Source organism: Colius striatus, chromosome 1, assembly GCF_028858725.1.
Source record: "Colius striatus isolate bColStr4 chromosome 1, bColStr4.1.hap1, whole genome shotgun sequence".
NCBI classification, from domain to species: Eukaryota; Metazoa; Chordata; class Aves; order Coliiformes; family Coliidae; genus Colius; species Colius striatus.
In genome coordinates this window covers 90,130,323-90,157,592 of record NC_084759.1, presented here as the reverse complement: position 1 = coordinate 90,157,592, position 27,270 = coordinate 90,130,323, and the positions used below count along the sequence as shown (strand labels likewise).

Below are 27,270 nucleotides of genomic sequence, written 5' to 3'. Positions count from 1 at the left end.
TTTAATATTTGTGTGTTTTCCCTATAGCATTCATTTAATGCTTAAAAAAATACTGCTGTCAGCATCTAGACATAAATCCAACCAAATCTTGTTTTATGGTACCAGTCATAATTGTAGTAGCTTCTAAATTTTTTATTCATAAAAACGTGTCTTCACCTGTGAAGGCTAACTACCTGGCTTAATAACTTCACAAAGGATGAAAGGCTTTGGAGGGATATTCAATTACTCTGAAAATCCACTCTGGACAGTATTCTTTTCACTAAAGAGAGCAGGTGTTGCCCAAATGTGTTCACTTCAACAACAGAAGTCTACTCTAAGGGACAAAAACCAAGACATTAAGTACTAGGGAAAGTCTGGCTCCATTTAAAATTCACAGGCTTCATTTTCTCCCACCTGTTTTTTATTCTGAGGTTGCAAGAAGCTCTTTACATTTTCAACTCCCAGTCGGGTTTTCAACTTTGAATGAACTAGTTAAAATAAAGAAAATTTTCTCACTACACCTGCTAGCTCTGTCGAAACAAGAAGTAATTAAGGCATAAAGTCTTTCTTCACAAGAGGAATTGAGAATGCTTACACTTCAGAGGAAAATGTTAGCATCAGCATTTGTTCTGTGGGTAAGACTGAAAATAATAAAGCTGTAAAATGCAGAATGTGATTTCAGGGTGGTTAAATCTTGACTTGACCCCCAGTCAGGTGAGGCAAAAGTCCTGAGCTCTTCAAAATAATGCCCTTTTTTTCATATGTATTGCAAAGAACTCAATGAGGCAATTTAGGGCTTCAGCTATTTCTGTGATTAACTACATGTTTTTAATAGATTACATAGTAAGTTTTGATCTCAGTTCTCTTTCATCACTTTAAGCAACAGGAATGGATTTAATTTTTTTTTTTTTTTGATAAAAATGAAAACCTGGACTGTATTTCTCTCTCACGATATGTACTTCTATTGTTAAGTTTGCCCACCATCACATAAAGTAGAGGGGACGTTTGTAGGGCTCAGACTGGGGCCAACTCAGTTGTATGGTGAGTTCCTGTACTTGGGCCCCTGCTCTCTGAACTTCTCCTGGCCTGTTACAGCTGTGAAGGCTGTGTCAGCACCCAGACTGGTCAGTGTAACAGTGCCTCACAATATTCAAGGTGTTTATGTAGCAGTAACAGCAACCTGCAGAGAAAACAAAAGCAGGAGAAACCAAAGATCTATCAAGTAAAAATTTCTTGAGTGTTGTAAAGTTAAATGCAAGGCAAGAATCTGTTCCAATCCAGTTAAGAATTGAAAATATTTACTATTTTTGACCTGTCCTTTTTGAAAAGAGTGACTATAAAATGTTCATTTTAACTTTCTTATTACTCTATGTTGTATAATCTATGACTTAGCTTAACAGGAAAAATTCAACTGCCATCAGTTACTTATGTTACTTATATTCTTGCCACATTGCCTGGGGAAAAAAAAAAAAGATTAACGGTTCTGTCAAAATGCAAGTTTTATCACAGATTTATGGGATCACAGATACTGGGTAGCAACGTTTACTGTGTAAACTGCAGTGGGATGGAAGAAATAATGAAATAATAAGAAATAATGAGCTGACTTGAAGAACATAGATTATCGCTACCTTAGCCTTCTGACATTACTTGTAAGTTGTGGAGTTTCCCGACTTCCACTTCCACCCTTTCTCTGATTATAGTGCTAATTTTCTGTGGACCATTTCTTTCCAAATACTAGCGTCACTACTGTGTTAAAATGAAATTCTGTCAGGCCTAAAACTAATATTGTGGAAATTGCTGTTATATCCTGTGTACATTTATATCTATATATTTTTTTTATATGTATATGCAGTTATATAACAATTTTATATAGAGTTTATATGCTTATGTGATTTTTTCCCTGCTGTACTGAGACTTGCTGAGGCGTGTTGTTTGGGGGCAGTGTCAGTACACATGAAATCTGCAAGACCTCCAGATCATCCCCAGCATAAGCCGTAAACCTGTCTAAAATAGGTCATCTCTCTCCTATCCTTCTTCTCCTAGGGAGAAGCATGTTGCTTCCTGCTTCTCTGCCCAGTAGTCTGGAGTCCTCTGTAATAGGGAAAGCAAAGATTTTCCAGCCTGGTCACAGGAGTGGAGGCATGTATGTCTTCAGCCACTTATTCCTGCTGCTGCATAGTGGAGAAGTATTTTATATTCTTTCCTTTCTCTGAAGAGGGAGGTCTGTCAGTTCCTCACGAGTCCTAAGGAAAAACTGGTCTTGAGAGTATTGGAACAGATCTCTGTGGACAGTTGTGGGCCTCACTTTGGCCATCTGAGGCCCAGAAACCTTAAAGCTGTATCACTGTAGCATTGCACACAAACTCATGTCACAGGTCAGACAAGCTCACCTGGCAGCAGCAGAGAGTATCAGCAGCACAAGCAAGCCGGCAATCAGCAGGTGCATGTGCTCTACATGTACAGCATCCTGTAAAGCTGTATGTTACTGAGCAAAAGATTTCCCATGCCTGCAGTGTAACTTTGGAGCAAGTCAGAAGGATGCAGATACTGTGGTTATTACAGGCTTCTTGGCTTGGTTTTCATGATGAGTATGCAGAACTGCTTAAATGTCTTATGTTTGGTGGCAGTTTTGTTCATTGTAAATGCAGTCATTGAATGATATGTGAGCTCCTGCTGGCTGTGCAGTAAGCTCCATCTAGCTGTTAGCTCTCAAAGATACCAGTTCTCTTGCATATAGGTCTAAAGAGATTCACATTTTTAACAAAGCTACCACCAAAGTAATTTCTTGGATGTTGTTGAAGAATGAACCTGGCTGGGGTAAGGAAAGGGAGCATTTAGCAGCAAGAGCATCCCAGTACTGCTTGGCAAGTATAGCATCCCAGGATTGCCTATCATCTGCTGCACTTTAAATTGATCAGGACACCCCACTGTTGCACTCAGAGTGAAATTGCAGAGAGCAGTTAAAAGGACAGAAAACATTTGGCCTTCCTTTTGAGAACTGGAGTGGACCTATTAGACATGTTGGAGTGCACTGAGTTGTCTAAGAACTTCTAGGCTGATTTTGGTCTCAAAACCTGTGCAAGCAGGAAACTTGGCAGCATTTTTCAGGATTTGGGGTTGATGTACAAATTGAATACCAGATGGGCAGACAATGCCTGTAATGCTGTGTTGCAATAGTTGAATGCCATAAATCCACTGTGACACACAGTGGGAATCTTGCACAGGCCTGGGAAGTTGATGAGGTGTGTAACAAAAAAATAGAGTATAACATGAGGGACGGAATAGGGAACTGGGAAGCCAACAAGTATTAGCACACTACCTTTCTCCTACTTTTATCTAAAGTGGCAAAAGGGGGTGAATAGAAGCCCCCAGACAAACAGGAAGAGCAGGGTGAGGGTTTAAAAGATCTCACGAGAAAGGAACAAGACTGATAGAAGGTGTTTGACAGTCATTTCTGACTCAGCTACGTTTAATTGTCTGTCTGGAGGCAGGAGAAATTTGCAAAACAGGATAATTGTTCCTATTTATTGCTTAAAATATACAGAATACAGCAGTTTTCTAACTTATGCACTTCAGCATAAAATGTTTTGCTCTGGGCTGGTGTTTTCCCCTCTTTCTATCCTTTTTTTTTTTTTTTAAGTTATAGTCTTACTTATCTTCTTTCCCTCCATGTAATAGCCAGGGAGTTTGTTCCATCTTGCCATGCCAACAGGCTGCTGGGAACACAGCTCCCTCTTGCCCCTGGCTGATAGCCTGTGTCTGCCTCTGTGGCTGCATTATGGAGATAGTGCTTGGGAGGTTGCCTTCTATAGTGCTGCAAAGAAGTCAAACAGCCAGCCCTATATAGCCCTCAGGAAGAGCAGTCAGCACCGGGGAAAGGTATGGGACCTCTCCTGCACTATTGGGTTACTGAGCACTCTTTAATGGAGAAGCTGATGTTAACTTGCAGACTAGCTTAGCTCTGCTGCAGTAAGACTTATTCAAGTGCAATTTCTTTTTGGACCTGGAGACCAGAATTGAAAAGCTCTTATTTTTTGCCTCTAGCTGTTGAATTATCCTTCTTCCATTAAAGATGAAACCAAGAATAATGTGTGTTTACCTGCCTTTGGTTTTCAAAATGCTAATCATATGCCATGTAGAACAATATCAGTTTCTGGTTGTGGGTTTTTTTTGTCTGCTTCACGAGCAAGTCAAAGAAAAAAACTTAATCTCAATTTTTTTCAGTTGGATAAATATTTGAAATTAGTAGTATTCAAGTTTAGGACAAGATTCATTAAGGCTGAGTTCTACAAAGGTTTTCCTGAGTTTCTCTAAGTATGCATATACCCACAAAACCCATCTGTATCTGTGAGAAATCAGGCAAACTTGCAGAACTTGCAAATTATTATCTACCTAAATCTAATATGCAGTTAAGGTTTTGTAGTTATAGCTCTAGGAAAAAATAACTTTATCTGTTTTCTGTGCTGAAGTGAAAGTACCAGACTGCAGACTGAACGATGGCAAATGGTGTGCAGGTATGTTAAAAAGAAACAGGGAGCAAACACCTACAGGCAGTTTTAATTGTCATAGTGTAATAGAAACTGTCCTAAGTTTACTAAATCATCAGGCAAGGTTTATCTTCCTGAAATTGCATACATGCTGCACAGCCCAGTTTTGAAACAGTGGGATTCCTTCAGTGGAAGGCTCAACACAGAATCCTATCATGTCTTGCAAGTACAGTGAGGCTGTTCTGTGGAAAAGATGATGTCAGCCTCATTTAGCAATATTCGTCTGTGACACTGAAGTTGTCTGGGCTCGTTTTACCCAGTGAACTTGCAACAGAACCTCTCTAGTTTCCCTGTTGTGAGCAGAAAGTCCTTATAAAACTACCATTGTTTTCTTCGTTGATAAAGAGATGCTTGCAGTAAGAAAAGTTTCTTAAGCGGTTCTGCTTCCTCATGTTGGTTGCCTTGCAGCCAGCAGATTTCTAAGCAAGTCAGGATTCATTTTGATTATCTGATCTGAGGCTGAGTTAACAGAGTGTGTATGCTGAGGAGAAATTAAATTTATGCTCACTTGCTCTCTTCCTTTTAATCATACTTGGCATATTAAAAAAAAAAAGCTTGAAATTTAATTTGGAAAATAGCCATTTTAATGTTTCTTGTATTTTCAGCTGTAATACTGTAGCAGCAAGTTAGAAAAATACAATTTCGAATCTGTCACAGGCATCATAAGCACAGTTACTCTCCACAGCTGGCAAGGAGATTTCATCATGTCATTAACACTTCATTTTGGGTGGAGAAGAGGGAAAACTGCCTCTCAAGTGTCCTGATATGTAGTATCAAGAGCTGTTTATCCCTTTCTGCTTCCACTGAGTGTTTTGAATGTGTTTCTTTGCTTAGTGTATATATACGTGGTCTTCTGTCTACAAAATAGTAGCTTAACAACAAGTCATCTTAATTTATTATCTTTTGCCTCACATTTTAGAAGCAGGAAGGAGTGCTGGGGCTGGAGCCCTGGTAGGGTGTGGATCTTTTGTGGATGTTCTCTGTAGGGCAGGAGGGTGTTGCTGTGCCAGGAGGTGCTCTGAACACTATAAAGGCCTCCTCACCATGGGGCAGTGCCCTAACACAGCATTTTTGGTGTGAAGGAATGACTTTCTGTGCTCACTCCTCAATGGGGCTCACTGGTATGCAGAGACTATTCACTTTTGCATTTTATTTCATAACCTACTCTCTCTTAAAGTTTAACTGACAAACTTATAGTCTTTTAATAATAGAATTTAAGATTTTTAAAGTGGAGGAGGCGTGAACAGGGACTAGTGTTTCTGTTGAGGATGTATGCTCCCCACATGATTGTCGTTATTCTGACCATCATGTTGTGCCTGGAGTTAATGCCAATAGTTTACCTATGGCAGAAGAAAATGAAATAACTTCTTTGGGACCTCTTATTCTGTATGCCTATTAAATGACAGTGAATGTACAGGTTTGGGGAGGGGAGGGCAGGGAAGGTGGCTTATTTGGGGGGTGTTGCTTGTTTTTTGTTGTGGATTTATTTTTTAAACCTTGTGTTTCATTAGGATGGTAAGTCAAGCAAAAGACTTTCTGTTTGATGGAAATAACAATTTTTGAGATTAGTCTATGGATATACTGAGCCCAAACCTATTGACACTAGTGGAAGCTTCTGTAATTTAGTGGGGTTTAGATAAAGAGTAAAATAATAAGTGTATTTCACACAGATAATGATGATAAACTTAGATAATGGTGATCATCTTTTACTCTTGACTGTTCCTGGAAACTGGCTGCGGTGCTGTTTCAAAGTTAAAAGTGACAAAATTTCAAGGAATAAGTTCTCATCTAATTTCATGATGGTAACTCAGTAGCATTTTTCTTCTTTGAGATAATTTCTCTAGTTCTTATGACTGAGAAACAGATTAGCATCTCTGTGACCTAAGTTTGACTTAAGGTCTTCTTCCACATGTTTCCATTTTAGAAGTTCAGGACAAGCAGGATTTTTAATGAACTCTGAATCAGCCTTGCATTTCACCGAGGGATGTGCAGGGATATTAGACCTATAGTCTCTCAGAAACTAAGATAATCTTGCTATCACACTTAGGTTTAAAAGGCTATGTTGGTGGTAGACAATTTGTAATGTTGTGTGGGATGTGATTGAATAGTTGATTATTTTTACAGCTAGATGAATAGCAAAACTTGTTATACCTGTTTTCATTTCTTTTGCTTATTAGTTATACTGAGTCACTACAGTAAGCTATGTTTTCTAGCCTACTCAGACAGCTGTGGTTACCAGTGGTACTTCTAAAACTACACTTCCAAAATAAATCAGGCCTGAATGCAGACTGTTAGTAGTGGTGCCATGGCAGAGTGGACAGGAGTCGCAGGTTGTTTTTTTTAAGTCTGGGGCAAAGCCCTGCCCTGAGTCTGTCCATTGGTTTTGTATTGCATCTGCGTTTCATAGGTCAGGCTTCCAAATTCCTGTTCCCAGAAAGAAATGTGGTGCCCTGTAGGAAGTGGAACACCAGCAATTACTTACCTAATTCTTGACTATTTTCCTATGTCAGGGATATTTGCTATAAGTATATTATTACAATTTTAAAATCTGGATAGCCATGGCACTTTTGTCTTTTATCTGGAGAAGTATTACTCTGCAAGGAAAAAGTACTTCTTAGAGGTAACAGTGTTTCCTTCTAAACACTGAATGTAACTCCTAGGATGATAAACATATTTTTGTGTGATATGTCCCAGAAATGCCCAGGAAGATATTCTGCTGGTCCTGTGACAATGTAGTACTTCTGAAAGATGCTAGAATAACCAGCCTGGGACCTGCACTTTTATTCCAAACAGGTATAGGCAGTGGCAAATTCAAAGCTTTTTTTCATATCTCTGACTCAACTGTTGGATAGCTGGTCAGTATTCTTTGGTTTTCTGATCTCATAAGGGGAGGTAAAGGAAAAGACCTTATGCTAGTGATTTTCATAGCTGTTTTTCAAAGAGAAGTATTAGCCTGAGTCAGGTCACGACAGAACTCTGAAGAGTAGAAAGTATACTGAGATATTTCGAGGTCCCTTCCAATCCTTAACGTTCTGTCATTCTTCTGGCTGCTGCTGTTTGTGCCTGTCCTCATGCATATGAAGCAGCTCATGGAACAGATAGTTCTCAGCTTGAATTTTAAAAATTGAAGGCAAAATACTAGATATGTGAGTAGTGGCTGCCACAGTTTTTCTTGTCAAACACGTTAATTCTCACTGGGTTGGAATATTAGAATCATTGGACCAATTTCTAATTTCATGCTCATATTCATGTAAACTTTGTGAACTTCAGAGGAATTGTACACGCATGAAAGCAATAAATTAATTAAGACCTGGAGTTCAAACTGTAAATACTATATTACATAAGGATTAATGGCTTAATTTTAAATTTTGAGTTCATAAATAACTATGTCTCATCAAATGGCTTTGATGTGCTTAGTGCATGTTGTACAGCTGTTTTTTCCACCTGATTTCTTAATGAAATGAGGTTGATGCATTCAAGCTGTCTCTGTCATTCTCCCTTCTAATGGTTTTTGAACTTGGTGGCACGTTTCAGCTATATTTAATGGAGAGGTCAAAGTCTCAAAGCAGTTTAATCATTGGGACTTTCATGAATGTAGAAAGCTGGGTAAAGGAAAAAAGATGGTATTACTTCTTCTACAGAGGGGCACATAGTGTCTTTTAGATACCAGAGAATCCATGTGAATGTGGCGCCTCAACTCTGTACCCAAGCAATCTGTAGGATATCTGCCTCCTGACCCTTTACTTGAGTAATATAGAAACAAGGAGGGAGCCCAGAAGGATGCAAAGCATTTAAGAATGATCTCATCGGAGAAAATGAAGGTCAATACTATCGGGAACAGTCTCTGACTTCCATGAAGTCAAATGACCTTGCAAGATAAGGCACTAAAAGGAAGTGGAAGTGTGCCTGTCCTGTATCATGGCTCTGAAAAGCAGGCGCTTGTCAAGGATGTGAAAGCAGGGACAGTACCAAAGTTGCCCGGAGTTCTCAGTGAGGCTGCAGAGGAGGAAGAGGGAGGTTTTGTGGTGAAAGATTAATGCTGTGAAGTTACGAGGTGGTTTAGAAAAAGAAGGGAGAAAAAAAAAAGATTTTACCAGCCAGTCTTTGAATACCCATGTGATATAGTTTAAACACAAAAAAATGAATATTGACAAGACATGATGTCTTAAACTAGAGCAGATGTTTACTTCTAGACATTTCACTTAGCTGAGATTAATAGATGCATCAGACGCAGAAATGTCACTACTTCTTGTTCCAGCAAATACAGATTATCACATCCTCTCCTGAGCCTGACCCCAGGATTCAACAAAAGAGCTGCTGATCACCCTTTGCCTGTTATCCTGTCCCTGAATTACTAGGCTGTCCTGCATGGTCAGGAATGCAGAAAAGTAAAGAATTCCTGGGTTAAGATTAGCTTATAATTATCTTAACAGTCAAGTACGGTTAAGTGAGGGATTGGCAAAAGAGACACTGGGAGGTTTTGTATCCAACATTGAAACTGGAAGGATCAGACAACAAGACTAACCCATTTTTCATTTGACCTCTGTCCATTTTAAGAAGTGCAAGTTAAACCACGTATGCTTAGTGGAGCAATTGGACACTGTCCTCAAAAGGTGCCAGAGAGGACTAATGTAAGGGACAAATACCTGAGTGCTCTAGACTTTGGTCAAAGCAAAGAGGCTGGGGAACTGGAGAAAAAGCATTTTATTTGAGGATAATATTTTACAGTTCTATTTTAACCTCATTCCCTTTGTATGCACTTTGGGCCCTTGTCCAGAAGGGGCCAAGCTGTGCATTAACAGGCTTTAAGTACTGATCTAATGACTTTGATAGATGTGGTTATCAGCAAAGCTGCTTGCACGTGGCTATACAGAAGGCAAGTAGGGGCTCAAAAAATGGAGGAGGGAGGTGCGCAGTGGGAAAGAATTATTCTTTTCTGGTTCATTTGAACTGCTTTTTGAGAGAGATGAAGAGAATGATCTTGGAATTGAAGAATGTGATGTTTAACGTTTGGCGTCACTTAATAGAATGTGCCAGTGGAAAAGATAAATGAGCCCGTTGCTTATGTTAGGGAGTTAAGCACCAACTACTGTGGCTACATCCCATACAGTATGTGTGAATGCTGTTGTGATGTTTTGCCTGTATGAGACAACTGTACCCTGCAGCCTTTCAGGGAGGGGAGTGGAGGTTTCTTTTTAAACACAAGTCTCTGCTTTCCAACAGCTGTTCCTAAAGTAATGCATTAGTGGAATAATTGTTTCTTCCATTCTTACAGGAAAACATTGGAAGGATTTAAACTGTTCGTCATAAGCTTCAGTGTTTGCTTATTCAACTTGCTTTGCTTTGGTTTCTATGGCAGCCACAAATAGTGGCTCTGTTGCAACAGACTATTTTTTCTTCTGTAATGTGCTTCTGAATTGGGTAGATTAATAATGATGCAAATAGATCTTAATTGGGCAAAAGGTAGACACTGGGCTTTGAAAGGCAATACCTGATTTGTAAAAGAGGCAGTAGAAAACAAACTTTTACAAGTAAAATTGCTGTTGGATTTTATAAACAGCACCATACTGCAAGCAAATGAAAACGGCTTGGTTCCTCACTGCTGACAAGTACTTTTGTCTTTGGGCATTGGGAATTTGTGTGTTGCTTTCACATGCTTGACTTGTTAAAAGTATTTGTTACCATCTACTGGTTGGTCTGGTCATTTGCAACACTTGTAAAAGCTGTACATAAATACTGTCTGCAAGCTTTGCCTATGGCAGAAAATCAGGGTCATGCTTTTATTTTGGGGGTAAGACATTGAAGCTGTGGTTTGACAGCCTGATTGTCCTAATTGTAGGGCTTCTAGTACCCAACAGGTCAAAAAGGCCAGTGCAAGATAATGTAGGGTTTGAAATAAACTCAATCAAGTGGCTTGGCAAATACATTTTATTGGGTTAACTTTGTCCTGGCAGGGTTGGTAATGGATCAGACTTATCTGTCTAAGTTGCTATGACTTTCTGCTGTTCCAAGTAACAGCCTGTCTTTCTACACCTGGTATAAATATGGCACACACTCAGAGTTAAGGGCTCTGGCTTATTCAGTGAAATCAAGATTCTGTGCCAGAGCATTTTCCAGATCAAGTTTGAACTGTGATATATCCTAAGGTTTTTTCTATTCTTTTACATTTTTTCACCACACTGACTGGTATATTTGATCACGGAACTGTGGCTTGACAAAGTGAGAAGTTATTAAACTTGTTCCAGTGTGAGTTTCGAATGTAGTAATACCTAACTTCCATTTCCATGCCTTAGTGTTTGCTGGACTGACAGCTCTATGACTAGCCCTGGTCATTTCATCCTGAAATTCACTGCTGGATGCAGAGTCTGCTCCCCAGATAGACTGCTGTCCTATTCTAGTCAAAGCAAACATATAACAAAGTCTCTGCAGACCCCAGCAGCCTTTGCTTAGTGCCTGTTGGGGAGAAGTGCGTGCAGAGCAGTGGCTTTGAAGGCAGGCCAAGAAGTCATTGATTCATTTACACAGCTCCAGAGGCTCAGTGTGCCACTTACTGGGTGCAGGGGGATGAGGCCGAAGATACAGCTGTCACTGTGTAGCTTCTTTACTTTTCAGAGCTTAACTGCTTCACTGTGAGTGCAGAGGTTTGTGTTCCAGCATTAAGCCCAGTTATATGATCTTCGTTTGAAAAGAAGTGTGAGATTGATCTTTAGCAAACAATAATCTGGCTGTAAACTGTAAATAACGATTCCTTTCTATTTTTGGAAGTGATTTTGCCCCATCAACAGTTTATTGTGTGAAGATCTATGTGACCTGATCTAGGGGGACCTGCTTCTGCAGGACTAGATGATCTCTAAAGATCCCTTCCAACCCCTACCATTCTATGATTCTGTGACCTGAACAGGGCAGGCTTGGATTGCAGAGCATTTATTGGGTTGGGTTGCAGCTGCCAAAGTTGCATGGACTGTTTCAGGACTCTTGCTTTGCCATTCTTCAGAGCTTGTAAGTCCAGTCTCCGTTTGATTCTCTTCTTCTCTTTCAGGACAATTATTCTGAGTGACGGCCCTTGCACACGCTTCTGAGTGGTTATCATGGGCTTCATTGCCTTTCTGAAGACCCAGTTCATAGTTCACCTCCTCATTGGGTTCGTCTTTGTTGTGAGTGGACTGATCATTAACTTCATTCAACTATGCACACTAGTCCTGTGGCCCATAAACAAGCAGTTTTATCGCCGGGTGAACTGTCGCCTTGCCTATTCACTTTGGAGCCGTGAGTATGCTTGAAGGGGATATGTGGGTTGGGAATGTTCTTTGCTTCTCTTTTTGTTGAATAAAGAAAAATATATATACACATGTATATGCACACAACCATGAGAGAGAAGAGCTAAGTGAGATACAGACTCTTTCAGAGCAATTCAAAGCAGACATCTTTTCTGAAATATTGGGAAGACATATAAAACAAAAGGGACTGGTACATGTTACCACTCTGTTATTCAACAGCCTCTTCCTCAACCCCAGCTCTGTCTTGACTGATAGTAATTGCTGATTCTGTCTCAATACCATCTTCATCCAATGTCAGAGCCTATGCGAAGTAACGGGCAAGGAGGAATTCCCAGAGACTGCTTCAGGTATTGAGCATACCTGTGATACTGACGCAAGTCGAATATGTGGTCTGCAGAGAGAAATGTCTGTCTTAGATGCGTCCACACTAGATACTTTATAGCTGAACTCTGACAATTTCAGAGTCTTCTTACACCCTGCAGTGTCTGTCTGTGATGCCACTGTCTCCTCTTGCAAGCAATTTGTCGCTCTTTTCTTCTTCTGCCTGTGGGAAGGCTCTATAATGACTACAAGTGCTTTACTCTTCTTTTTCAGACTTTTGCAAAACTTTTTTTTCTCTCCTCATACAACTTAAAAAGGGATTAGATTTCTGAAATCAGTGTTTAGAAGGTTCTTTAGTCCAAAAGTCACCCCCTGTTTCAGCAGTGAATCATCTAATTCATTTCCATTCTCCATTCCCTCCCGGTATGCATGGCCACTTACCTTAGTGCTCAGCTCAGCATACAACTCCCACTTTGGGTAAATGAGTCACCTAAATGAGTACTTGAATTAGAGTTGAACAGTCCACTGACAGACACCCACATTTCTTAAATCATCAATGTGAAGTACTACCAACAAAAAGTCTCCCAGGTATCTAGTTCGGTTTCTTTTTAAGCTCATTGCCCTTGTCCTTCCTGTGCTTCTTGTCATAACTATTGAGAATGTCTGAGAAGCACAGGAGAAAGGAAATTAGATAGAGAGTGGCAGGAAAGCTGTCAAGAGAAAAGGTATTGTAGTAGAAAAACTTGTAGGTGGAAAATTCAAAATTGTCTTGGTTGGAGAAGAGTGGGGGTATATAGAATTTCTTTTAATTTGCCTGTAAGAAATTATTACTATGGTTTTAATAATCTAGAATCTGATTTCATCCTGAAAACTATTGTTGCACTAAGAATCTGCCTTTTCTTAGGATATGAGCTGCTTGTGCTTGTAAGGCTTGTAGATTTGGAACCTTGATTTCTACAAATTAGTATTGTGCATGAAAAAAAATCACATTTTAAATGGTGTTTTCTTATATTCTTATCTGGAAATAACCTACACTATTAAAGTTTGGAAGAGCTGAGTAGATAATTGGGTTGTACCTAGGATAACCCCTCATGGGTAGACTATTTTAAATTAAATAATTGAGAGATTAAACTATGAAAATTAATGTAAATCTTCTATGAGATTGCAGAGTGCTGATGGCCTGTAATGGAAGAGCTGACAGACTATGCACATCAATTGTGATTTATAGTGAATTAAGTAAGCTGTGTAAATGCAGCTGTTCAAACGTAGCCGTTCATAATGAAGTGTATTTCATTATGTAGAAGCCTTTTAGCAGCAAACCTGTAGGTTGGTCTTCGGCTCTGGATACTGTGTTTTGCTCACTTACTCTAAGGTGTTTAGTTTTAGGCTGAGGGTGTTTGTCAGAGCTGTCAGTAACAGAAGCTCCTCTGGCCATCTGGCAAAGTATTGGTGTGCAGGGGTAGCAGATAACTAGTGATTGTGTATCTGGCTATGTATTATAGCCCACTGAAAACCAGGCTGTATCCTTCCTGTATCTCTTCTGAAGCTGTACTTTTTATGTATTTGAGAAGGAAAAGGAAGGAGACTCCATCCAGTGTTTGTGGCAGATGTTTGGAGAGAAAACATCTGTCAGGCTCTGGCGTCAACATAAGCCCTTTGCAGCACATGTAATTCATGGCGGGTAGTCTGCTTCAAGCTGTCTTACATCAGCTCCTTTCAGATGACTCGTGCCTTTGGAGAGCAGAGCATGTTTGGTTTAGGCCACTTGCAAAAATAATCTCTCAAACATTAGTGGTGAAAAATGAGAGACGTGCTGTGCCTCTTGTTTGCTTTGGTCCTGAGTGGCTTGTGAGGCTGTAAACCCACCTACTTGGACATGCAGGAACCATAGCCACAGGAGGAAGGAGTTGTTTGTAGCATGATGTTGCTTGTCTTCTACAGGAAATATCCCAGGCAGCATCAGTGTTACCATCCCTTCCCTCAGAAACAGTATCAGGAGCTGTGCCACACGAAATAGCTGTAGCACACACAAAAAGGAAAAAAATGAGCCCTCTCCCAGTTACAATTGCATCATTTATCAGTACGCTCCTAAAGGACAAGCTGTTTCCTCCTATTAATTTCCTGGCTCAACAACTCTTCTCTCTTAATGTGAACTCTAGCAAATCTCTCAGTAAAGCTTCCTCCACTCTAAAAGAGTGACTGATACAAGAAATGCTCTGCAGAAAGTCATCCACACCTGCCTCTGTATAGGGTTTCTTTTAATGATTTTTTTATTTTATAACCATTATATTTATAACCATTTTATTCTGGTTTTGATAAGAAAGTGCAGGAACCATAGCAGGTTCTGGAGATGTTCCTCCTTAGTTCATAAACAGCAATGAAAGAGAAGAATCACTGAGAATGCCACACTATGTTGGTACTGCTGCTTGGAAGACCATAGCTCTCAGTTGAAGACACTCTTTCCCATTACTGAGCAAGGATAAGCGGAGCAAGAAAAGTAATTGATCATATCAGCCTCAAAGGAGATAAAGCTGGAAAGCAATGATAGAAACCTCTGCTTGGTATAAGCTCCTTGTCTGTCTGTCCTCTACTGTATTTCCAATTGACATGGGGTACACTCTCTTGATCAGCAAGTTACATTAACTTTGTCATGCCTCCAAATGAGTGACTCTTGAAAGTGATACCAGGGGAATAACCTGATGGGTAAGTGATCACATGGAGAATACAAGTGAAAAAACTAATGCTAGGGAAGCTATGTGTCTTCAGGGAGCCTGGATTGGTGTTCCCTATTGTTCACCTAAATCCTGTGTTGGCCTTCTCTCAGGTGTGCAAAATTGGGCCCACTCTTATGTAGTGGTACGGATAGATTGCACTGCTGGGATCTGACTGATCAGAAGCCCTTGTGTAGGAAGGCTCTGCTCCATTTCACAAAACCAGGGCCTCCCAATGGAGAGTTGAAATGCCACGTGGCAGGACCTGATGTAGAGAACTAGAGGGACACCTTCCAGTTTTGACCCTGCAAGTTTGTCATAGTAATGTGGGAACAGGTAGACTTTTTAATGGCAGTATTTATGCAACCAAATTTTGATTACATCCATATCTCATTTCAAAGAGAAAATACAGTTTGCACTGAAACAAATCGTCCTAGTGAGAGAATGAACTATTCTCATACTTTTTATGGTTGTCCCATGATACAATAATGCTTTCCATCTGCCTCCTTGTACTGAAATGAGAGAAATAGGCTACCCATAGCAACTACATTCAGTGCATGCTAAATTTAAGTGGAAGGGGTTTTTTAATGTGAAAAAAGGAAGGCAGAAAATAAGAATGGTGGATAACGAAGGAAATGTTTGGTGTAGAATAAGGGAGATGCTGGGATATAAGGGCCACAAAGATGATTAAGGGAGTGGAGCATCTCCCTTATGATGAAAGACTGAGGGAGCTGAGGCTCTTAAGCTTGGAGAAGAGGAAGAGGGGTAACCTCATTATTGTTTAGAAATATGTAAAGAGTGGGTGTCAGCAGGATGGAGCCAGGCTGTTCTCAGTGATGTCCAGTGATAGGACAAGGGGCAATGGGTACAAGCTGGAACATGAGAGGTTCCAAAGAAACACAAGGAAGAATTTCTTCACTGTGAGGATGAGGGAGCACTGGAATGGGCTGCCCAGATGGGCTGTGGAGTCACGTTCTCTGGAGACATTCAAAACCCACCTGGACAAGTTCTTGTGTGACCTACTCTAGGAGGTCCTGCTCTGGCAGGAGAGTTGGACTAGATGATCGTTTGAGGTCCCTTCCAACCCTTAAGAATGTATGTGATTCTGTGATATTACCAAGTTGGACAAGACAGAGGGCAAAGAGCCATCTCTTCTTTTGCATTAAAGGAAAGAAACAATTTACCATTCCTGTCTTTGTCTAGGTATTTTAATAAAACAGCTTGATTCTCTGGTGCTTCTGACTCGATGACTATGATACAGAATGATTAGAGTCTTGTGTTCTAATTAAAATCTATTGCAGAAGATCTATGGCACTGCCCTTTACTGGTCTGTTTACCTATATAGAGCTTGTTTCATGTTGAGTAAAAGCATTAGGCTGCATCTGTACATAATTTTTGTTCCACCTGGGAGAAACTATACTCATTTAGTGGAAAAATCAATATCTCAGCTGCTTGTTCTCAGGCTCAAAGTTTGGGTTTTTTTTTTTTTAATCAGTGGTCATGAACTTTCACATTCATAATATTATGCCCAAACTTGTCACGGTTGAAAACTTGCTAAATTATCCATGATATATATACCTAGTGCTTTAAATGCTGCTGAAGGTGATGTGATTTGGTCTATATCCACCCAAGCTCTCATTTAATCTCTACTGGGTTGGACTAAAAGTGTTGTTGGGAGTAAGAAGAGACTAAACACTGAACAGAGGTGGAAATGAAATGATAAATGCTTTCTATAAGTGGCACCTCTAACTTCTCTCTCCATCTTCATCATGTTAGAATTGGTAATGCTGCTGGAATGGTGGTCAGGCACAGAGTGCACCTTGTTCTCAGACGAGGCCACAGTGAACACTTTTGGGAAAGAACATGTCATTATCATCTTAAATCACAACTTTGAAATCGACTTCTTGTGTGGCTGGACTATGACAGAGCGCTTTGGAGTGCTGGGGGTACGTGAGGCCATGAGTTTTCCCTCCATCTGGACAATATGTCTGTTTAAAGCCCATGCCCATACCATTTCTTTGCATTTGAGTTTCCAGATACAACTCCATCAGCATTTCATCATCTTAAATTTCTTTTGTTTGATCTCACTTTATGAATCAGCAAAGGACATTTTTGGATTATTGTTTTTGTGTTTTCTCCAAGAGCTCCAAAGTTCTTGCTAAGAGAGAGCTACTGTATGTGCCCCTAATTGGCTGGACATGGTACTTCCTTGAGATTGTTTTCTGCAAAAGGAAATGGGAAGAAGACAGGGATACGGTTATTGAAGGATTAAAACGTTTGTCTGATTATCCTGAATATATGTGGGTAAGTGTTGAGTTCCTCCTCTAGTATCAACTGCTAAAAGTGAAATGGTGACAAAGGTACTCATGTGGTACTGTGTAGCTTTATCTGACAGGAGGTCTGCCCATTACTTTCTTCAAATGTTATCAAGGAAAATCTGTGCTCTGTTTCAGGAGGCTTTTTGGGATATGCTGGTAAAGTGTTGTTCTGTTTGCCTGTTGGTAAGGCAAATAATTAAGGAAACAGTTCAGCTGCTTGCATAGATGGTTAGCAACTTGAAGATAATTTCTAAATTGGGCTTGTGTAGTGCTTGTTCATGTTGCCTGAACTTATTTTTACCTTTTAAAAAAAAAAAAAAACAAAACCAGGAAATATTTGACTGCTAAGTCTGTATAACCTTAAGTCATATTTTCTGAGGTAGGCTGAAAATTTACATAAACAAGTCTTTTCTAGAGAAGTGAGGGAATTTAAGGAGTGGGATACACAGACCATGGATTTTGATAGGAAGTTCTTGTTAGTATGTTCATTGATTTGTGAAGTTACAGGTTTCCTAAAAAGTCTTTATGAGAACATATGGCAAGCTTTGGTCTGCTTATGCAGTTATGCTTTTCATTTTTATTTTTACAGTATTTGAAGTCAAGGGTAAAACATCCGAGTTTCATTATGTGCAATGTTGTTACATTTTACTGCAGCAACACAATGGTATAATCAACCTATTAACCTTCTTTTAGCTTTGAATGCAAATGCTTTGATAAATCTACTGACTTGCTTTTATAGCAGTGCATGTAATGTGCAGTTATTTGGCTCATAACACATTTTAAGAGGTTTTTTGTTTATTTTAAGTGATTTTTGTTTTTTCAGTGTATCCAGTGCAGCTTGTTAAAAAGAATAGTGAAATAGTGAGCCTGAACTAGGATGTCATTAGTGATCTGTTGTTAGAAAGATGTAAAATATAAGCCTTTGGAGAATGTATTTTAATCTACTTAATTGCTTGAATATATGGATATTAACTACATTTAATATATCTTCCTGATTAGTGTTGGGAGGGGAGGGAAAGAAAAAATCCTACCAATTAATAAAATCTCAAGGCTGTGCTGTAGTTGGAAATTTATACGTTTTAATGATTCTGCCATTGAGAACCAAGGACTGGTCCCTGGGGAAAACTACTAGAGAATATAAATGCAAAATGGAGTTAGGATTGATTATTTAAATGAAGACTTCCTACTTGGTAATTTAAATCCTGATGAAAATTGACTTGAGTAAATCAATTTCCTGATTTTTGTGCTTTCTAAATGCCACCATTAGGGCTGTCTGCACAGCCTTCCTCTGTGAGGTCTCCTTTGCCCCTGCGCCACAGCTCAGTCTGTACCTCACTCACATGCCTGGTCTGGAAGGATCCCTGAGCCCTTCACTAGAAAAGGGTGAGAATTTGGTCTAGAGGAAAGAGCTTGTGTTGCAGACTGGGGTCGAGATTGCAGCGTTAAGACTCTGCACCGTGTGCTGTCCTCGCAAGTTGATGGTGGAGGCCCGTCGGTCAGGTTTTCACGACAAACGTGCCCTCAAGGGCCAAACAAAGATTGCAGGACCAGTTCCTGTTCTCTCACTGTGCTCTGGCACCTCTGGCTTTGTGGTTTTAACGTTCATTTAACTTACCTTTTGTGGTGTACAGTATGTGGATGTATTACTGAGAAAAAGGTCAAGCAACCACGGTACTGACAAAATAGCAAATGTATAACAATGCAGTCAATGAGTCATTCTTTCGAATTGCAACGTGACAGCCTTGCATGATACTGCTGTGAGGGAGTAATAGCAGCCTGCCCTTCTCCCCCTCCATTGCTTGCCTGGGATGCGGAGGTTTGTGCATTCAAGTGCAGCAGTGCTTCCATTGCTGGCACAACAGGAATGATATCCACCTTTCAGAATGGCCAAGGATCAACAGAAGTTTATTGGAGCTGTCAAAATGGCTTTGTTTGTCTGTTTTTGGCTTTGCATTGTTTCTGATCTCTCTCACAGCTAGAGGAGAGGCAAGAGAAAAAGTCAGATCAGTGTTTTGTCCTGCTTCAAGTCAATATGGGAGGATTTAAATCTTTAGTAGTTAGTCAGGATGCCACAGTCGGATTGGTGCCTTACAAAGATGAGCAGGCTAAAGGTTTTAGGGAAGGTCACCGTTTTTTATGAACACAACTAATACAAATGCAAGAAAAAAAAAATCAGAAGAGCTTTCAGACAAATAAGTCTGTCTTCAGATGAGTAATTCTGGTTCTGCAGTACAAAGTTTAAACGAGGTAGCTCATGATTAATATGTCTTTTCCTAAAGTGATTGTGTACTGAAACTTGATTGCTTTTTCTGATTTGTAGATTAATCCATCATCAGCCAGCCAGAGCCTTCAGAGATTTTTCTTTTTTTAAGTAAATGTTTCAGGTATAATTATTTAGACTTTTTGTCACCTTAAATTTGGTACCAGTATTGTTAAATATGATTGTAAATGAGTTGTGAGATGGTGCTTATGCCTAATACTTGATGATAAATGAGACCATTGAAGTGTGTGCACATGCATGGATGTATGTTTATCTTACACAAATTTCCAGTATTCTTCTTGGTTTCTTCTAATGCCAATATGTCCTTGTTTTTGCCTTGTTCTCTCCTTGTACTAGTTTCTCCTGTACTGTGAAGGAACTCGTTTTACAGAGACCAAGCATCGCATCAGTATGGAGGTCGCGGAATCCAAGGGACTGCCTAAACTGAAATACCACCTGTTGCCCAGAACCAAAGGTTTCACCACTGCTGTCCAGTGTCTCAGGGGAACAGGTATGGGCAAGCTGCTATTTGTTCTTGCATTAATCGCAATGTGGTGTTTCATATACTCCGTGTAGCACAGTGTAGCATACTCTGTTGTTCATTATATCCCTTACAATCAGTGGGTTGGCAGTGATAAGCATTTGGCACTGCCAACCCTTAATTTGTACATTGCCACATAACTCTTAGATACCAGTCTTAAAAAACAATAAAGCTTTCATGTGTGTTGTTATTGCTTAGTTCATCAAGTGGCTTGTGTTTGGATAACACATATGCTGTGTAGATGAGGATGTCAGGTGGCTGATACAGATAAATACAACTTGTAAACACAGAGTAGTGAAGGACACTGCTACCTGACATGATTAATGCAAGGCTTGCACAAGGCCCTGTTGCTGCCTGATGCCGGGATGCCAGCAACATGGTTGCTAGAATTGCTGCTATAACAGCCATGTTTTCTTTTTTGCAACAGTTTCAGCAGTGTATGATGTAACACTAAATTTCAGAGGAAACAAGAACCCGTCTCTATTAGGAATTCTTTATGGAAAGAAATATGAAGCAGATATGTGTGTAAGGTGAGCATATAATAATGGAGGTGAGCCCTAAGATGCATGCTTTGGCATGTCAAAGTCTATTCAGATTTTGCAGGGAAATGCCCTTTGCTGTAGTCCTCTTTTTCATGTCCTTCAAGTTTCTCTGCAGGTCACAAAGACCTCCCTGTTTCCCCTCTGCTTCATTTCACTTTCATGCAAGATTCCGTGATGTCACCCAGCAAGTCAGAGAGCATTGGACAGACATTTTAAGCCTAGATGTGTTCCAGAGTTTCCCTGAACAGGCTGACACCTGTTTGCCTCTGTCTCTTCTCTGCTGGTGACAGAAAATACTCTGCCTCTTTCCCTGTCCCTGGAAGCACCTGTGTAGAATAAATAGCCTGTCCAGCTTCAGTAGTCTTTTGTAGTCAATAAAGCTCCTTATTGTATCAGTTTTTCTACTCCTCTCACATGGTTTGATTATCAGATCAGAAGTTAAATAATGCTGAAATTCAGAGATCTTATGAATGAGGTGGGACATTCCTCATTACACTTCTGCCTGAAAGAGTAACTGCTAACACCTAACTCTCTGCAGCATGCAAGCACACACACGTAAGGCTTTCACTTTCTTGCTTTTTTCTTGTTGCCTTCTACTTTAAAGGCTTCCTTGTGATCATAAAAAACTACCAACCCTTTCCTGTTGAATTTCTTATTTTTTCTTTTGTGTTTGAACCTGACGAACATCCTAGTTGTTCTTTCCATAGTTCTTTTGATAGTTCATTTCTGCTTCTCTGGGGGCTTCACCTACACTTTGGAAAACAGTGCTACGTTCTGGTGATGAGGTTCATGTTTGGTTTTTTTTAAAAAACCAACCAACCAACCAACCAACCAAAAAAAAAAAAAAAGCTTTGCTACTTCCTCCATGCCTTTTCCCTCTTGCCTTGTGTCTGAGCATTGCAGGTGCCCAGGACTGGCTCCCTGCATTGTCCCTCTACTGAAAGCAGGTGTGTCTTGCCAGAGCCTCCTAATGGTGGAATCACACTAATTCCCTACTCATTGTGTTTAGGTATAGTGGTAACAGTTTTGTGGAAAAAGTGCTATCCTGGGGAGGCAGAGCCCTAATGGGGAAGGGAAGGACACGTGTTGCAGTTCTGTTCTCAGATACTGCAGTTTTCACAACGTTTTAGCCTCTCAGTTGTAAAGAAGGCTGTGGAGTTGATGGGGAGGAAATGCGGTCACTCACTTGTAAGGGTCTTCATTTTGTCTGCTTACACTTGCCAGACATGTTCCTGATGAGGAAAGGGAGCAGACAGCCTGCCAGCTGGCAAAACAGTCAGGGGGCTGCCACCTGTAATTCCATACTGATGGCAGATGTGTATAGCATGCATAGCTAGATATGGGGTACAGATGGATGTACATCTGTATAACTATACACCGAAGAGCGACTGCATTCAGTTACGTATCCTACAGCTTGCTAATAGAGATGCAAGTTAGTTTTATTTATTGGTGAGTTAGTGAGAGAAAGGGAGAGAAATGTAGTTTTCGATAGTCATTAGAGGAGATTTGGGCTCATAAAATTCTGTTGAGAGTGATGTCAGATGAAATTACTAACAGTATCCCATTAAAGAAACTGGTTGCTGTGTTCAGATAATTTTGATTTAAAATGTGTTTGTGGACTAAATCAACATTCTCAAGATGGTTTTCTATACTTGAATCTTTTCCTCTATTTTGGAGAGGAAGCTATGAGAATAAGGAAACTATTTGTACAGCCTTTTTGCTGAAAATTGAATGTGTCTTTAATGTGCAAGCAGATTTAGCTTAGCTCAGAGAGAGCAAGCATGTAAGCTCTTGTTCTTGGTATATATGTGTGCAGTTACCTGTGTAGAGGTAAGCAGTTTACCTCTCTGCAGAGAATCCAGTCTTTCACCTGACTGGCTCCAGAGAAAATAGTCAGCTAAATTACCAAATGTTACTACTGTGAGTACCCTCTAGTGGTGTGACAGCGGTACAGCCACAACTTCATCAGAGAGCTTTCAGCAAATGTCTCTTTACTGAGCTTTTATTGAGCATTATTTATATTAATTGAGCAGCTCCTCCTATCAGAGCTCATGTAAGTAAATCTGTAAAACCTGATGTTCAATTCGTTTATGGGAGACAGTAATTATTAGAAATGTGTTAGAATATCTTTGCTGCTGCAGACTCAAAGGCTTTAGTTCATACTGCAGAAACATATTCTCCTGTTGAACAGCAACAAATAAGTTGCATCTGCGATCACTGTGTTAGACCCAGTTCTTCTCAGCTTTTAAGACCACTGCCATCAGTGGCAGTATTACTTGTAGCTTATGCCCTTCACTGAATGGAAGATCTTCCTTAGTAGAGGTCTAAAGTCAAATACCTGGATTTTCCCTTAATTTTTTTTTTCCTTTTTTAATCTCTTTCCTAAACTAGGAGATTTCCTCTGGAAGATATCCCTCAAGATGAAAAGGAAGCTGCCAACTGGCTTCATAAGCTTTATCAGGAAAAGGTAAACATCCTTACTTTCTTTTCTCTCTTTTGGGACTTTCACGGGGATAGCACATTAAGGCACTGAGTAGTGCACTCGTCCACTAGATAGAAAGAGAAAATGGATGGAGAGAAGAGATGGAAATATTATGTATAATTAGGCAGCCATTCCTCAAACTGCTGGAGTAAGGAAGAGACTCTTTACCACAAAAAGCTGGCTAGTCAGTAGGTCTCGAATTGCTGGGAAGCACAATGGGATTCAAAGATACGCCTGGGTTGCAAAAGACTAATAGCAATCCACCATCTCTGTATTCCTCAGCTCTTGGATCTCTGTCATGCATTTCTATAAGCTCTATTTTCCCTGTAGGTGTCTTCAGACACTCAAGAAGAGTGATGACTACCTGTCAGGGGCATCCAGTCCCATCTCTTAGTTGTAGTTGTTCTTTGCTTTCATGTTTCTTCTTCTGTGCCTTTCCTTCTGCTTCTTGGTAATACCTCAGCAGTGGCATGTGACATGGTACAGACAGTCCCTAGGATCTGCTGCCAGGGACTGATGTAGCACATGGCCAACATGCTTTCAGACAGCTGAAAGGTTTTCATTGTGTCTTGTCTATTTCGTGACTTCAGGTGGTTAATATCTTGGCCACAGATTTCACAGTTCTTGGGGAAGAGGAGGAAACTCTAAGGTTGCCCAGCCCTAATTGGTGGATTCTTGAACTTGAAATTAGTATCTTGATTTTTGTGTTGCTTGTCTTTGTGGGAGAACAGAGAACACAGAAACTTTTAACTGTCTTGCAATTTCTTCTACTGTAATGACCTGTGCTGCAGTATTTCCAAGCTTACTGTTAGTCTGTAGGTAGGCAGCAAATTGTTTTGAATTTCATTTTGTTTGTTTTAACCTAATTTGTTTGAATACCTAAACTCTAATTCAGTTAAGGGGAAAGAAGTTACCTTATAAACAGTGGTAGCTGTCATCATTTTCTCCCCTCACCTCCTATTAGCAGGCAATGGCCTCACCAGAGCAGAGTAGAGAGGAAGGAACCTCTCTTGACCTGCTGGCCACAGTCATCTTGATGCATCCCAGGATGGCATTGGTCTTCTTGGCCATGGGGGCACCCTGCTGGCTCATGGTTAGTTTGTTGTCAACCAGGACTCCCAGGTCTCTCTCTGCAAAGCTGCTCTCCAGCAGGTCAATCCCCAGCCTGTACTGGTGCATGGGGTTGTTCCTCCCCAGGTGCAGGACTCTGCACTTGTCCTTGTTAAACCTCATGGGGTTCCTCTCTTCTCAACTCTCAAGCTGGTCGAGATCCTGCTGAATGGCAGCACAGTCTTCTGGGGAATCAGCCAGTCCTCCCAGTTTGGTGTCCTTCCAACCCCTACCATCCTGCGATTCTGTGTATCCAACTAGCTCGTGAATCAGTTACTGTAATATGGGATTAGAGAGTTTTTTTAATCATAAAATTACCTTGAATTTGCTATCAGGGACATGCCATTGTGTAATTCTCTTGTGAGAACGCTCTCTGATGCAAGAATTCCTTCTGATATTGCCTGACTGGAGGAGTAGACGTTAAGATGTATGTTACAGGAGTGACCTTTCTCTGCTCCTGCTTTGCTAAACCATGAATGTATAGCTAGGCACAGGTGCTTTAGCTGCAGTTGGTGCCTTTGCTTGGGCAGAGTGTTCTGCTTGGCTTGCAGAAGGAGGGCTTGGTGTTCCTTACTGGTGTTGGCTGTACCTCCATTCAACTTCAGTGTGAGGATTTGCTGGGGAGATATTACTTACGATTGTGGGTATATTTCTTACAATGATAGCAAAACGTTGTAACTGGAATCCTTAAAGTGCTCTTCCTGCACAGAGAGTATGTCCTCAAAAAGCTGTGGTACTGGCAAGGAACACCTTGAGCCTCTTAGACTCTTCAAAAAGGAAGCTAGAAGAAAAACAGCTTAAGTGGGGAAAGTAAGAAATAGCCAAACTTGAGACATCCTTGGTAATGGCTTGAAAACCCTACAGAACATTCTTACAAACCAAGGGAGGACTCTCAACTTTCTGCTTCCTTAAGTGGTGTGTTTCAGGATTGTGTGTCTGCAGGCTCAACTCAGGATGCAACTTCTCAACTGAAGCCTTGGGGTTGTGGCTAGCACAGTGCCGTCACTGCTGGTTAGTTTGTGCTTTGCCTTTCCATTCTGGCTGTATATACAGCATTTTTCTTCTGTGCTTTGCTAAATCATGTTGATATTTCTGGAAGTAAAAACAGGAAGAAAAAGCATCCAGCAAAGAGACCAGTCATGTCTGAGTTGGTCTCTGGACTGATGCTACCTAAATTCCTACACAATTAGGAGAAGAGATGAAGGTATCTGGTAGCACTTGGTATTCAGTAGAGGAGAGACTGATACTGTTTCGGTTTCTGATGGTGGCCAAGACTCTCTTCAAAGGGCTAATACGGCAGAAATGGCTAAATAAATGACAGCAGATGGAAATGGACATTATGTGCTCCTGATGGGCATTTGCCACAGATACTGTCAATTGATGTAGTCCTGGAGTTGGCTTGGATTGCTTGGTGCAAACACTATGAACATATTTTCTTCTGTCTTCTTTTTCTTCCAGGATGCTTTGCAAGAAATGTATAACCAGGAAGGTGTATTTCCTGGCCAGCAGTTTAAACCTCCTAGGAGACCGTGGACTCTCCTAAACTTTCTTTTTTGGGCCACAGTGCTCCTCTCTCCTCTCTTCACGTTTGGCTTTGGAGTTTTTGCAAGTGGATCACCTCTCCTTATCCTTGCATTCCTGGGACTTGTTGGAGCAGGTAATGAAAGCAGAGGAGATGCTAAGCCCAGAGTGACATGTAACAAGGATCTGTTGCCTCCAACAACTTCTGTGTATTAATTCATGAGTGAGGCTTGCAGACAAGTACTCAGTGCTCACTCTATAGTCTTCATATCTTATAGTATCCTTATTATTTCAAAAGCTTTAATCCAGGCAGGCTTGCCTTCTTGTCTTAGGCAATATCTGTAGCAATTGATAGCAAGTGAGTCTTGCAGCCCATTAGTATGGTGTCTGAAGGAGAAAATAGTTGTACTTCACATGTTGTATGTGAATTTAAAAAAGAAAACCAAAGCAAAACAAACCACAAAACCCCCAATTGTCCCCAAACAAAAAACCTTAACAAAAGAAACTCCAGGGGTCACAGAGCAGGTTGTGCTTCAGTGTTGATATTACCTATCCTGTTAATCAACATTGAAGAAAAACAGTAATATTTTTCAGTTTGGATTGTCCTCTTTTAGTGACATCTGACCTGGGATCCATGTGCAGCCTCTTACAGCGCACTGTTGGTCTATTGTCACTACTGTCTTCTGGATCAGGTTAACTCATTTAGGTTCTACTTGTGTAACTTCCTAAGTCCTGGAACTGGTTTTAATATGCCTTCTATTTCTCTGTTCTGTTTTAAAGCTTCCTTTGGAGTTCGTAGACTGATAGGAGTAACTGAAATAGAAAAAGGCTCCAGCTATGGCAACCAAGAATTCAAGAAAAAGGAATAACTGACAGCTGCAGTTCAGCACATATAACCAGACTATGGTATCCAATTAACTTCATTAAAAAACAACAACAACAAACACTTAGAAACTATCTTTTTCTTAATAACTGATGACTAATATTAATGAATAAAACTTGAGCCAAGAATGAAGAAGTTGGAGGCATCAACTGAAGAGAACGCATCAACTTTCTGCCTGTTTAAGGATTACTGTAGTCAAACTGTGGGGAAAAAATCTAGGGGGGAGTGGAAGAAGAAACTAATTTTTCTTGCTTTGTTGGGGGATTTGGGGGTGGGGGGAGAAAAGGCATTGGCCATGGCCATGTGCATCTTCAGACAACTGAATACACTGGTTTCTGTCAAGAGCACTACACTCACTTTTACAACAGGAGCCACTGAATGTTTCCTCTTGCTAAAGCCAACATAACATTTATTGATTTCCAGCTTGTTTTTATCAATGAGCCAGGAGAAAACTAACCCTTCTTAAATTATTTGATAGATGTTCATTGGGTTTGAGTCATTTTGGAAAGGCTGTGTTGTCATGGCTACAGATGAAATCCTATTTGTATGTTACTCTGATACCTTTTATTTTCAGGCAATGTCTTCAAAACTTGTGTTTTTAAGAGAATATTTTCTAGAAAATGGATAGTGGAGTTTGAAAGCAGTGTGTAACTGATCGACATGTAGCATAGGACAGATCCACTAGTATTAAAACAGTACAAAATTCTCATCATGTCTCCTGCCAACTGCTCAAGGCTGTTTAATTTGCAAATACTACTTCAGTCTTGAGTGTTGTTTG

At 40.3% G+C, this 27,270-nt stretch overlaps 1 protein-coding gene across 3 annotated transcripts in view; it reads left to right on the top strand.

The window, feature by feature from the left end:
* The window catches only part of AGPAT3 (1-acylglycerol-3-phosphate O-acyltransferase 3), an 88,513-nt gene extending 61,800 nt beyond the window's left edge, over positions 1-26,713 (top strand). For all 3 annotated transcript variants that reach the window (XM_062000609.1, XM_062000599.1, XM_062000589.1), the window contains 8 exons: positions 11,566-11,792; positions 16,612-16,781; positions 16,978-17,139; positions 19,771-19,924; positions 20,382-20,484; positions 22,888-22,963; positions 25,547-25,745; positions 26,390-26,713. In XM_062000609.1, the coding sequence (XP_061856593.1) occupies positions 11,615-11,792; positions 16,612-16,781; positions 16,978-17,139; positions 19,771-19,924; positions 20,382-20,484; positions 22,888-22,963; positions 25,547-25,745; positions 26,390-26,478 (1,131 nt within the window). In that variant the 5' untranslated portion in view covers positions 11,566-11,614 and the 3' untranslated portion in view covers positions 26,479-26,713. The remainder of the gene's footprint in view (positions 1-11,565; positions 11,793-16,611; positions 16,782-16,977; positions 17,140-19,770; positions 19,925-20,381; positions 20,485-22,887; positions 22,964-25,546; positions 25,746-26,389) is intronic.
* Positions 26,714-27,270: the final 557 nt, after the last annotated feature.